At 46.4% G+C, this 12,261-nt stretch overlaps 1 protein-coding gene across 7 annotated transcripts; it reads right to left on the bottom strand.

Moving 5' to 3' along the window:
• Positions 1–128: 128 nt before the first annotated feature.
• Positions 129–11,874, bottom strand: LOC147257989 (uncharacterized). Of its 7 annotated transcripts, none has more exons than XM_086210295.1 (11): positions 11,731–11,874; positions 6,972–7,054; positions 5,843–6,064; positions 5,435–5,555; positions 5,223–5,319; positions 4,982–5,057; positions 4,757–4,899; positions 4,200–4,404; positions 3,146–3,242; positions 2,980–3,058; positions 129–2,165 (listed from the first exon to the last, which is right to left on the bottom strand). In XM_086210295.1, the coding sequence occupies exons 3-11, from the start codon at positions 5,940–5,942 to the stop codon at positions 1,176–1,178; spliced, it is 1,908 nt and encodes a 635-aa protein (XP_086066421.1). In that variant the 5' UTR covers positions 5,943–6,064; positions 6,972–7,054; positions 11,731–11,874; the 3' UTR covers positions 129–1,175. The 7 variants fall into 7 exon arrangements, with proteins under 7 accessions (XP_086066421.1, XP_086066420.1, XP_086066424.1 ...); XM_086210294.1 differs by lacking the exon at positions 11,731–11,874 and adding an exon at positions 9,544–9,841; XM_086210298.1 differs by lacking the exon at positions 11,731–11,874 and adding an exon at positions 9,544–9,841 and having other exon boundaries at positions 5,223–5,316.
• Positions 11,875–12,261: the final 387 nt, after the last annotated feature.

Raw genomic sequence — 12,261 nt, 5'->3', positions numbered from 1 at the left:
TATAACTGTGAAAATCCAGACAACAGCGGCGTCATGGGTGTAAAAGCATGTGAATGGAATTTAATTTTGATGCTCGTAGAAGCAAAAATATTAGATATTCAACATGAAGAAGCAGCGTCCATGTTTCTCAGCAGCATGAGCACTTTATTAAAATGGTGGCACAGCACATACAATGAAGGATGGCCCGAACGTGGATGCTACAGAAGGCAGTGACTGGATCATCGACACAGAACATCAGCTTAATTGTAGCTGCAGTACAGGTACAAAATACCATTTAATATCTGCCACAAGCACGAAAGAACTGTAAGTAGAACTCATGAATACACTTCAACAAAATAATCTAATAATGGGCCTAATTGTGATGATGAGACAGCGGAGGCTGAGAACCCCTGACTCCAGAGGATGCAGTAATATTGGAGTCAATTCAGGCAGCCCTCAGCTTGGTCGCCCTCAGCCACTTGTAAAAAACAAAAAGGCAAACTAAAAGTCTGCTCAGACCAGCGTAGAACTGGACGTAGTAGAATAAACCGGCTGAACAAACAGGTTTTTAGTTCACATTTTAAAAAGATCAATACCTTTAGATCCTCTCAGGTCCTCCAACGTTCGGGGACGTAGCTGCTCAAAGCAGCGCCGCCGTAATCTTAGTTCTACGAGGAGCCAGAGGATCTGAGGGGCCCTCCTGGTTCATGAGCTGAAGCCATTTGTGGGACGCAGCCTGGTGCAAGACCACGCAGTGCCTTCATGAATGAATAAAGAATCTTCAAATAAGGCCAGCACTCTGGGCTTTGACCCAGTGGCCGCTGATTGATTGTGTCCTTTGATAGACCAGGAAGGAGAGCGTTACTGCTGTCTGACCTGCAAGTCGTACAGGTTTGCATGTCTCTCTCTTTCTCTCTCTCGCTAGATATAAATAACTGTTAAATATATGCATAACATAATGCGTAGAGGATGAAATAAAAAATACATTCATTTTAAAAGTCGCTTCTTTGGGAGCTCTTGGCAGCAATTATACAATTATGATGTCATATCCTGGAAAGACGTTTGAAAATGAAAAGAGGTGTACGATCAGATGATCAGTTTTAACAAGCCTTTCCGTAAAACTGATGACCTGGCCTGACCTCGGCTACAGACTGGACAGTAGAACTCGATTAGGCCTCGTAGAGTCCAGTCCATTTTTAGCTCTGTTCTTGTCTCACCGGCAAATATCCGTCAGCAGAAGGCTCCACTGACCTAGAGGATGCCGTTAGCGAGAGCTTCCCTAGTAGGGGATTTGGCAGACGTTGCAGAGTCGGACTCCCATCTGACCCCGAGGTGCTCAAAGGCAGGGGTGCGCAAAATGGTGGAAAGCCTGGCAAAGCCTTAAAAGAACCAGGAGAAAACATGGAGCCTGTGGACTTATTGACTTCCTCCATGCTCTCTTCCTGACTAATCTGCTCCTCCAACCCACTGGACATGCCTGAATCCAGGCTTGGAAGCTCTGAGCTGTCAGCCTGCAGCTTCTGGACTCTTTCATAATCCGAACAAACCTGAATGGACCCTTGGCTAAAAATCCCTCCACTGCTGATACTCCCGAAAAGCTTCTGAAATTCTACCTGAAATTCATTCCCTCCTTCTCCTTTCCTCTTGGCTTCTGGCACCTCCTCATGGACATTAATGCTGTCTGCCTCAAGGCTCTCTTGACTGACTTCTTCATTGATGCACACACCTGAGTCAAAACTCTGGAGCCTCTCAGCTGTCTCGTGCTCTGAGACTACAAGCATAGCTTCAGTGCCGCTGCCTGCAGAGGGCATCTGTAGGATCTCCATTTCTTCCACTCTTTGCTCCTCACTATCCTGTTCTTGGGATTCATTTCCCCCTTGAACAGGCTTGTAGGGTGTATCAGCAGCACAGGCCTCCAGATTTCCAGCAGTGAGCAAGTTGATGGGAGGTGGAGGAGGAGGAGGAGGAGGAGGAGGAGGAGGACAAATTTGGGAGTAAATGGGGTTGGAGAAGCAGCTGGAGTTGTTTGAGTTGCGGCTCCTTTCCATTCTCGTCCTCTCCGGCGGTGCCACCTCTGGCCAGCAAGGTGCAACACTGTCCACATTGCAGGTTACCTCTACCGAGACAATTTCAGCCGGCTTGAGGAGAGAATGAAGGGATTCTGCGCTGAAGTGAGGGCTCCAGCTCTACAGGAGAGAATGTCAAAGACAAAGAAGGAGAAGGCGTAGCAGTTAAAATACGAAAGAATCGAAACCTGAAAGAGACTTGTTGAAGCTGTATGAATCTACCTGTCTATATATATATATAGGTGTGTGTATATATAGTGCGTAAATATGTCAATTCCTTTTGTGCTCTTGTCTCATTTGAGTGATGGCTCACTTTTTCTGTTGGCAGGTTGTGGGTAGCACGTAACATGATGAGTTTGTGGTTTCCTCTGCTGTCTTGACCAGTTTTGCGCCACCTTGTTTTGTCAGTTTCCACTGCTGAGGTAATCTGTTCATTTTTGTATGTTTTTGACTTCAAATCATGCGAATTTCTTCATCTCCTGCGTCTCATCACAACCAAAAGCCTGACACTTTGTTTTGAATTTCTGATGCCCAGCTTCAATTTCACCCCAACTTGGCCCTACACCTCCATCTTGTGCGCTCAGGTGTAGGGGTGGGGGCGTCCTGATACTTCTTGGGACTTAGGGGTGGGGTGAAGTGTCAAACAAAGGTTTTTCAGAGGCGCACTTCAGTCAAAGGTGTATGAGAAATTTCCCAGAGTGCCTCTAAATGTAGCCGAAGTCCAGCAGCCTGCTGACTTGTTGATTGATTTTACGAATGAAACGGAAGTTGTGAAGGAATTCATGAGCTTCTGTAGTTTTATGATCTCCATGGTGATACATGGTGAAGGTCATAGACCACGACTGCCCTCCATCGCCTCACGGTCACCGCCACGGCGCAAGAGCCGTTTTATGACGTCAGAGGTGGATTTGGGCCGTAGACTTCATCAGCTTACCTGAAAATTTAGATCCCGCAGGGAGGACTTTCCTGGGTCTGGTACCAGTGGACCACTTATCTTCTGTACTATGTAAACCCTAAAAAAGACAGAACTGGATGAAATTCACTACTCTTAAACACAGTCAGACAGGATCTGCAGTTCTCTGTGGCTGCTGTCTGCTTACCATGTGGTCTTGTCTGTCTTAAAAAGCACGACGGCCAGAAGCAGCGCAAACGCTATGGTGCCTGTGACAATCGTCCCCAGGACATTCGCGGCCACACCTGACAAAGACAGGTCACAGCTTCTTGGTCAAAAGCATACCAGCAAGTTCCATACAGACCTTGGGATTCTGTTGACATTTCAAGTTTTTTGATGTCTTAATCTGGAGTGTGTAATGTACGAGGACTGAAGTGACCCATATTGATTGAAGAGATAAAGAAGAAAAATGATGACGGTATTCACAAGCTGATTTCAGTCTATCTTGAGTTTAACTTCTTCTTTTTTACCGTCTGAAATACTTTCCAAGGTACGCTGACTAACTTGGAACCCCAAAATATCATTGACATGAAATAAGCTGCGGAGCACTCCTGTCCACGCCGGAGCTAAAACCTGTCACAAAAAAAGACGTCGCTTCAGTTTTGGGGGTTTAAGTTGGCGTGTTGTTCTCTTGTCTCCAAGTCAGTGGTTTTGCAGCTTAACGTCTTGAATGAGGTCAGAGGTGAGGATGTTTTTTTAAAGGTGAAAGCCACATCGTTAAATACAACACTTGTGAATTTTGAAGCGTTCATGTGTCCAGAATGTGGCGAAAGAATACCACTGAAGTTGTGTGGGAGGGTAAACGTCATCATGGCCAAATCAGAGGAATGTCAAAGCCCGGTGAGGTCACGCTGAAGTCTGTGGTGTGGTTCATTCAGCCCTCACCTCAGCTTTGTACTTCCAATTTGCATTTAAGCTTCAAAAATCAGAAATGCTCTTTTGTGAGAATTTCCCAGTGAAACAAAAAGTGTAATGTCTCATGAAATTTTGGATCCACTGTGAAAAACCCCATGGCGACGTGAACGTCAGGCAACGAAAACACCTCATCCCTGCAGCACTCTGAGGTCGTGTCTGGATCCCAAAAAACAACATGGCAGCTTCTTTCATTTCTTGTAAACCCTTCCACCAAGAGCTGCTGTCGACCGATAAAACTACAAATGTAAAGAAGTTGCTATATCAGATAAAAATGTGGCCAAACAGACCTGATTGTTGTGGTTTCGTTTTTCCTGCACCGGAAACCCATGATGCAACGGGGCTCCAGTCACTCCAGGTTGAAACATGAGCAGCACGCTTCGGCTTCACTCGAACGCGAGCCTCGTACCTGGAGCCTTGGATTAGCAAGTCTTGGTCCAGCTCTGTCTTGCAGTTCTTGTCACAACTTTTTACTTCTTCCTGCCGAGACAGACCCTGATAGGACAAAGATGAACAATGCACTTCTAGTTATGTCCGTTTCGTACCTCAGCTGAGAAAGCTAAGCATTCAATTGTCGCCAGAGTTGCTGGAGCGGTGTACCGTGGACCCGTTTAGAGAATAAATCAGTTTAACATTGCGAAAAATAACAACGCGCTCCCCAAGTACCAGTGACATTCTGCAAAAAACAGGTTGTCGGAGATTTTTGAACGTGGCAGCGACAAAGAGAGTACACTTCTCATTTACTCTTCCCCGTGAACCAAAGACATGGACTTCTTCACAAATAATTTCCTCTCCAGGGGGGCAGTGTAACCTTTCCAGCATTTGTGCCCAACATGTATCCACTCACTTGCCACGCACTCCACAGCTCCTCCTCTTGCTTCCACTGCAATTGGCAGGTGAACTCCGAGAGTCTGCAAGGGTTGCAGCTCTGAGGTAACCAGGAAATTGTGGTGAAGTTGATTTCTGGTTTTGCTGGAGGATTCAGCTTTACTATGGTGTCACACACAAACATGAAGTGTTAGGTCTTTGAGGTTTATTCACGCGGCGGAAATATGTCACTTATTGGACTTACTATGACGGAATGGTTTGTAGTTCATGGCCACAGGGGTGCAGTTCAGTGAAATATTCAACACATCGAAGGACAGGAACTGCCAGAAACAGGAGAGGAGTACAGCTCTTAGAGTTAAGAAAAGATGCACACAAACTAAGATCCAAATGATCCAAAAAAAAAAAAAAGTAATGCCTGACATGATTGTGTGTGTTTCTGTGTGGCTGCGCATCAAAAGCACCATCGGTTTAGTTGTCAAACTCACAGCGCCGTTTTTGTTGAAGTCCAGGGAACATTTTCTCAGTTCTGGCCTGGAGACGTCAGCGGGCTCCAGCACACAGGAGGGCTTGGAAGTCTTCCTGCTAGCAGAAGATGATCATAATAAAACACCTGGTTTTAATTTGGTTGCGCTCAAGACGTCGTTTGTTCATATGTGGAAATGTGAGGGTATTTGGTTCTCATGCCGGAGTTTCTTACCTTGTGGCAGCATGGACCCGTTCAGCGTGGATTTTGCACGCCGTTCCAGTGAGGTGTGGCGTACATGAGGTGTTCCACAGGCAAGTGACGATACGGTCGAAGTCGTTGAGGCAGGTGAGACCTGCGAGAAATAATGAGGATCAAAGCAAAAACAAAGCATTTCTGGACAAAGAGACAAACTTTATTTTGTTTTCGCTTGAGAAGTTGTCCGATTTTGTTTAATTGTCTTTGAATTCAAAGAATTTTGAAGTTGTGGACTTGAGTGACCAAGGGGCGACCCACAAGGCACCCTGACTGACCAGAGGAGGCGCTAATGCAGCAACAGGACACATCATGGAGATCCATTTGCCCAAAAAAGCATGTCAAACCGAGAGTATGAAGGGTCAAAGTTACTAAAACGTCACTAACTCTCATGTTGGGGGTCGGAGCAGTCCGCTGCTCTGATGGCGAGGACTTGAAGCACAAGAAGAAGAAAACAAATCAAAGGGGTTTTCTTGTGTTGCTCCATTTTAGCGTGACATTTGAGCTCTCAACCACTCTCAGCAACCGCCAGGGCTGGTTCTCAGAGAAGAACGGTCGGGGTTGTGGCGGTTTGATGATGAAACTCACTGCTTCCTCCTTCTCCTCATTCTGCGCAAAGTGAAAAGAAACATCTGCTGAAAAGTCGCAGTGGGATGGCAGCTGGAATCTTTGCAGTTTTTTTTTGTGTTTTTTTTTACATCCAAGCACAAACACAGAGAAACGGCTGTGACAAAAAAAAAAACAGAACTAGAACTGTTTTGGATCCTTCTTTGCCTCTGTATACAGTTCACAGCTCAACGCTGGCACTCTGAAAATCTGTGAAAAACCCATCGCGCGCTGACAGTATGACACTTTCTGAGGAAATTCATCCAATGAATCCTCCAATGTTGACAAACTTGTTTGGAGGGGAGTTGTTTTTTTTTGTGTCCCGTCCACAGAAACCGCGATGGTAAAACAGCCGAACACAACGTTGATTTTATCGGCCCCGAGGAACTTCAGCACCGTTTGTTTGCGCATGTTCGTATGCGAGAACGAACTAACATGCGAGACGATGAAAAACGTTTATCTTTAAACTCTCTGTGCCAACTTCACCAATGTTATCTGTAAAACGCAGCTGTGTGTGTGAGACGGTGCCGTGTCATTCCACTGATGTCGTGTGACACTTGACGCAGTTGATCCATCCAAGTAGCCTCCAGCAGCGTTTACGAGGTCGTGCTTCAGCATCGTCCCTCTCCTCAGATAGGATGAACGTCTGATAATCTCTAAGAATAGAACTTATCGTCTCCCTGCAGGTATCTTTAGCTGTGCAAGTGACACAATTTGTGGTGAAACTGAACCTGGACAACCTCCATTAAACATTTTTTAATGTGAATTATGAGACAAGCAGACATTTTAGCATGAAAGACACCTGAGCAGATTTTCCTGAGAGTGAAACGCTCCTGTGTTCGCCTACCCAGCTTTCATTCCTCTCTGTCAGACACAGCGCTTCCCCGTTTCAACTCCAAGTTAACTTTACCTGGTGAGGCTGAGCAGAATCTGCCTGCTGTTAGTCCGCCTGGCAACCCGTCAGGATTCTCCCCCCATCAGATAACTGCCGCCCTGTGAGGAATAGAAGATTGTGTTCACGCTCTGTTCAGGTCAAGAACCTTCACCACAAATCTACATCTGCCTGTTTTGTCCCCTGAGTTTAAATCCGCCCACGATACAACATTTCAGCGTTTGGAAAGTGTCGTCACAGTTTCCACTTCCACCTTTGGCTGATAATTATCTTTGCAGTCAGATAGATGTGTGCCTGCTTTGACCTTAAGTTGCTGTTTTGGTGGGATGAAATAGAAATTTTAAAAAACAAAGGTTGTACAGGTTCATTCTCCTCCAAGTAGGGGCCCATGCCTCCAGTGGCATTTTTCTGTCCGCAGTGTTACGCACAAAGGATGAGGCCAGGTTCCACCAAACATAGCGGAGGGGGTGAAGAAACAGGAAATGACTGTTCTTTTGCTGCCCTCCTCCTTGTTAGCCAGGCAGATCCCCTCATACTTGGTCAGAAACACCTGAAGAACACCTCAAGATTGAAAGCTGCCACGTGGTGACAGCGTTGTTTTGCGTGTGGCTCTTTGGTGAGAGTCCCAGACACCTAGTGGTTACAGGAAGTCAGTAAAGTGGAGCAAAGATCAAAACAACCTTGTCCTGTTTTCACCTGATCAGAAGCAACAGCATGCGTCCTAAATGTGTGTTCTCAAGTGGGTGGTCCAGCTCAAACGTTTATCCGTGCTGGCCTCCGGTGGCCTGCCTGCAGCCAGTTGCTCTCCATCTTAGTGATTGTTGAAGTTACACATCACCCCCATGACAAACATAAAAAGCAGAAGTGAACCTCGAGAAGTGTGTCTATCAGATCAAATCCTCCCTGGCTCAGCTTCTTCTTTATGGAGGTTTAATCATTTACTTTAAACCCCAAATAATCTCCTTTGATTGAAGCCTTCATGATGCAGCTCATGTTTCATTCAAGCGTACCTCAGCCTCAGAATCTCCTCAGAAATCAGTAGAATTACATCGGGACTGCAGTATCGTCATATTTTGTTAGAATGTAAGAAAGCAAGATCAGATTTTCTGTTTTGTTTTGTTGTTTTTCCTTTGGTCTGGTGTGAAACAGCAGTCGCTTTCTGGAAAGAGGTGTGAGTAGGATGTGGTTTGTGTGGATCATTTGTGCTTGAAAATCTCTGAGCGGTAAAAGAGAGGGAGATAAAAGAATCAGTCTGCTCATCAGCTTTTTCTCTCGGGGGGGGAAAAACCAAGTGACAGTGAGAAAGAGAGGGGTCACCCGACAAATGGAGACCGGGAAAAGTTCTTTAGAGTGATTCAAAGGGTTACTTCCTCTCAGAAGTCTCTGTCATTATCAGCTGCTGATCATCAGATGCGGCCATCGGGACTGAGTCACTCAAATTTCCCACATGCGGTAAAGACAGACTGGACGGTTTCTGACCTTCATGTCAGAAAGATTGGTGAGCAGCTGAGGGCTTTTTTTGGTATTTTAGAGCTTAGGTCATCATGTAGGTTCAAGTGTGCTGCTGAAGTCACGTGGCACTCTGATTAAAAAAAGACTTTCGTGAGGTACTTTTAGCTGACTTGACTTTAAATCGTGAAATCAAAGCGAGTCGCGTCACTCCTCTTCATTCCAGTCCCAATGCATTTTACACTTCCTCCCACGCGTTCACCTGAAATGTCCTCAACTAAAGATGCGCCGCTCTTAAAGTGGCATTAAAGGTTCGCTCATGCGGTTCAGTACGCGGGGCTGCAGGGACGAGGCACTGGCCACCGTCAAAAATCAGCTCAGCAGCCAAGTAATGTTGATGAGACGTGCACATGTTGTTCATCTTCATCAATAAACATCACTTTATGGTTTTTCAAGGATAATTGCAATTGTCAGAAGCACAGAGTTGACGTCAGGCCGTGGACACGTGACGTCAACGCAGCTGAACTTGGTGCACCTTTATGATTTAGGCGCTTCGTGTCCTTGACGACCGCTGCGGTCTCGTTAAGCTACGCTGGTGGCCGCCAACGTTTTAAAGACACATTCATGCTTTGAAATTCACGATGGAAGAAGTTACTGACGCATTTTATGCTGTAGAGCAAAATGATGGAGTGTTAAGCTTTTGTGAAGCACGGGGTGACTTTTCAGACTCATTCCTCTGTAACCAGTGTTACCATGGGAGCTGGCAAAGAGACTACGGCGCTCGCTTTGTCAGTGGGGTCACATCTACCCGTCCAGACGCCTGCTGCAGCTGTCCTGGTTTACTGGAAGACCAAAGCTCAGTGACTTATTCCACAACTCCACCTCTGTGTTATCAGCGAAGTCCTGACGATTCATCCTCGTCAACGTTCAGGTCACTGGTCACCATAAGACAAAGACACGCAGGCAGACACAAAAGGCGCTTCCAGTCCAGCCTCAGCATCACCCCTGACGAACCAGAAGAACTCCTCCTGCTGGTTATCTATTCATCTGTCGCACCGCCGCCAACCACAGCCCCATTCGCTCACCGCTATGAAAAAGATTGACGTTTCCAAAAGATACCAGAGTAACGATTAGAACCTACCTGCCCAGCCTGCTTCTGTGCGGAGCTCTTTTGGTGACCGCGTGTCTCAACGAACACTCAGAATGATTGATTCATTGTTTCTGCTCGAGGCCACTCACTGCGCCGGTGCTGAGAAGTTTTGTTTCTTCCTAAAACTAAGCGATCTCAATGTAAAGGAAACAAAGAAAAAGCATGTGGTTGATGTGGTTCCCCTGACAAAAAAGCCTTGGTGATGTGCTGTCTGTGTGAGTGAAGGATGGTGACACAACTGGGTGAAAACCCTCCTCATGCTTGCCGTGTCTCTGCCTGTAAGCCTGCTTCACTTCCTGTTCTCATTTTAACTGCTGCTCTTTTTTTTGATATGCTTTAAAGACAGTTTCTTTCTGCCGATGTCAGACACGGAGCTCCCCCATGGAGCTCAGGTCTTCAGTCTGTCTGTGGGCAGGGCCACGCATGCTGGAGAGCGGGAATGTCGATTAGGAGAACGGACAAGGACTCATTATTTTGTGTTTTGAGGCAGATGAGACTTTGCACCTTCTGGTGGCAAGAAAACTGACATTTGGTTTTCCATCCCTCCATGTTCCCCCTCTTCTCCTGTTCAGGGTGGTGGGGGTGGAGCCTATCCCAGCAGCCTTCCCCCTGGACAGGTCACCGGTCCATGGCAGGGCCAACACATAGAGACAGACAACCATTGGCTCTCCCAGCCACGCCTACGGTCAATTTAGAGTCTGGATTAACCTGGTCCCTCTTGATGTCTTTGGACTGTGGAGGAAGCTGGAGTACCAGAGAGAACCCAGCAGGAACAGGGAGAACATGCAGACTCAGCCAGGGCTTGAACCTGGAACCTTCTTGCTGGGGGGCCACAGTGAGGACCACTGCCCAACATTTGGTTTTACATTTTGACATCCTCCTCCTCAGATGTGGTCGGAGACACATGAAGTTAGAGTTGGGCGACTGAGTTAAACTGTGTTTGGCGGCCATGTTTGATATTCGGGAATCGAAAACGGAGCCAGACTCCACAGAGAATCTTCAAACCTCACACGTTTGATGAGAGTCCTGAAGACGTGCGCAAGATGAATTATAGTAAGAGGGACGGAACAAACGTCACAGTGACACCATGTTGTCTTCACCTGATCTACAGCAGCGCCTCGTCATAGATGCGCGTTCTCTCCAAACAAATAGAGGAAACAACTAAACGGGTGAAACTGGAGAATTTGGCTCTCACGCCTCTGTTGATGTGACACTATGTGCTGCGGTGCCTGCCACTGCCTTGATTTGACCTCCATTCCAGTGGTTCATCAAGTAACAGAGGGTGAGGATCAGGTGAGCATCAAAAAATAGTTCTGAATAAGAGCCAACAACAAACCTTCAATATTAAATTTGAAAAATGACAAATATTAAACTTGATATTGTGTCATTTGACTTTACACTGAGGGGCGGCAGGGCTCAGAGGTAGAGAGGCCGTCTGGCAACCTAAGGGTCGCTGGTTCGATCCCCGGTTCCCCGGTGACCATGTCCAAGTGTCCTTGAGCAAGATACGGATAATCAGTATCAAAGATGGATGATGGATGGATGGACTGTGTTTCAGTCTTTCAATATGACGCCTTGCTGCTCTCTAGTGGCCACTTTTTTTAAAACCAACCAATCAAAAAATATTTTGAGTTTACGTTTAGAAAATGGAAAGATTTTTTCATCTTTCTTCAGAAATGATTCTTATCAGAGTTCATACACTCATTTACCTCTCCATTATGTTCGCTCCTGCTATGTAAAGCGACCCATCACTTGTGTGATGACACATCAACAGGGTGACACTTTCTGGGTGTTGCGGTTGGAGGAGGGAGCATTCAAAAGTGTCAATATTCTGCAAAATATTCGAAACACTTCGCTATAATGGAGGTCAGCTCAACACCACTGCCGTCTAGCAACCGAAGGGTCGCTGGTTTGATCCCCGAACAGGAAATCCTCATCTCTCTGTCGAAGCATCAAAAGGTGCCTCATGTCACCGCCGGGGAGTCCGGGTTCCTGACTGGCCTCCAAACAGGCCTTCAAACCAGCCTCAGTGGTTCAGGCTTAGACAGAACGAGGTTTAGGAGTTAAAACTGGATCAGGCGGAGGGTTTTTGGGTCGTGGTCTTCAGGCCTAGCCGGTCAACCGCACGTGAAGAGCAAGGTAACAAGAACAATGTCTTTATCAGACCAACACACTCACCAGCAACTCGCTGACGCTCCAGGAGCAGAAGACGTCGGGAGACTCGCCTCCTGTGTTGCTTTTAAATCATCCACAGAAAAACAGTGTTTGGACTGAGAGAAGCAGCTGACTCTTTCAGTAGCACCGCAAACAAAAGAGGAAGATTTGAGAAGATTCACTTCATCTTTATTTGTAGGAACTGGCTTTGAATGTGCGCGATCAACCGGTCACGTGACCGCTAAGTCACAGGAGATGTCACTACATGGATGATGGGACAATGAAAGCAGCAGATGGGTTCCAAATGTGATGCAAATGCAAACAGACTTCAGTTTTTAAGACAGGCATTTATTTGTTTTAAAAACACCTGAGGCCTCAGATGTGTGTGTGTGTGTGTGTGTGTGTGTAATTATATATAGAACGAGCTCTGTCAGTGCTCAGTCAAGAGGACATTTGCAGGCGTCACCTGATGCAAATATAGAAGACACACCTTCAGTGACTGATTCGTTCATGAGTGATGGATGTTTTTCCTCCCAGTTGTGTGCGCGGAGTTCA

Source organism: Aulostomus chinensis, chromosome 8 (assembly GCF_037954235.1).
Source record: "Aulostomus chinensis isolate RoL2024-O1b breed Wild chromosome 8, RoL_Achi_v1.0, whole genome shotgun sequence".
NCBI classification, from domain to species: domain Eukaryota; kingdom Metazoa; phylum Chordata; class Actinopteri; order Syngnathiformes; family Aulostomidae; genus Aulostomus; species Aulostomus chinensis.
This window is presented reverse-complemented; position numbering and strand designations above follow the sequence as displayed.

What these genes read in the sequence shown, in the direction of transcription:
- LOC147257989 (XM_086210292.1), bottom strand. Translation starts at nt 5,848, where the DNA reads ATGAGAGTTAGTGACGTTTTAGTAACTTTGACCCTTCATACTCTCGGT. An exon ending in ACTTCAACAAAAACGGCGCT is followed by an intron (nt 5,058 to 5,222) that starts GTGAGTTTGACA and finishes TGTTTCTGGCAG; the next exon opens with TTCCTGTCCTTCGATGTGTT. An exon ending in AGCTGTGGAGTGCGTGGCAA is followed by an intron (nt 4,405 to 4,756) that starts GTGAGTGGATAC and finishes TTGTCCTATCAG; the next exon opens with GGTCTGTCTCGGCAGGAAGA.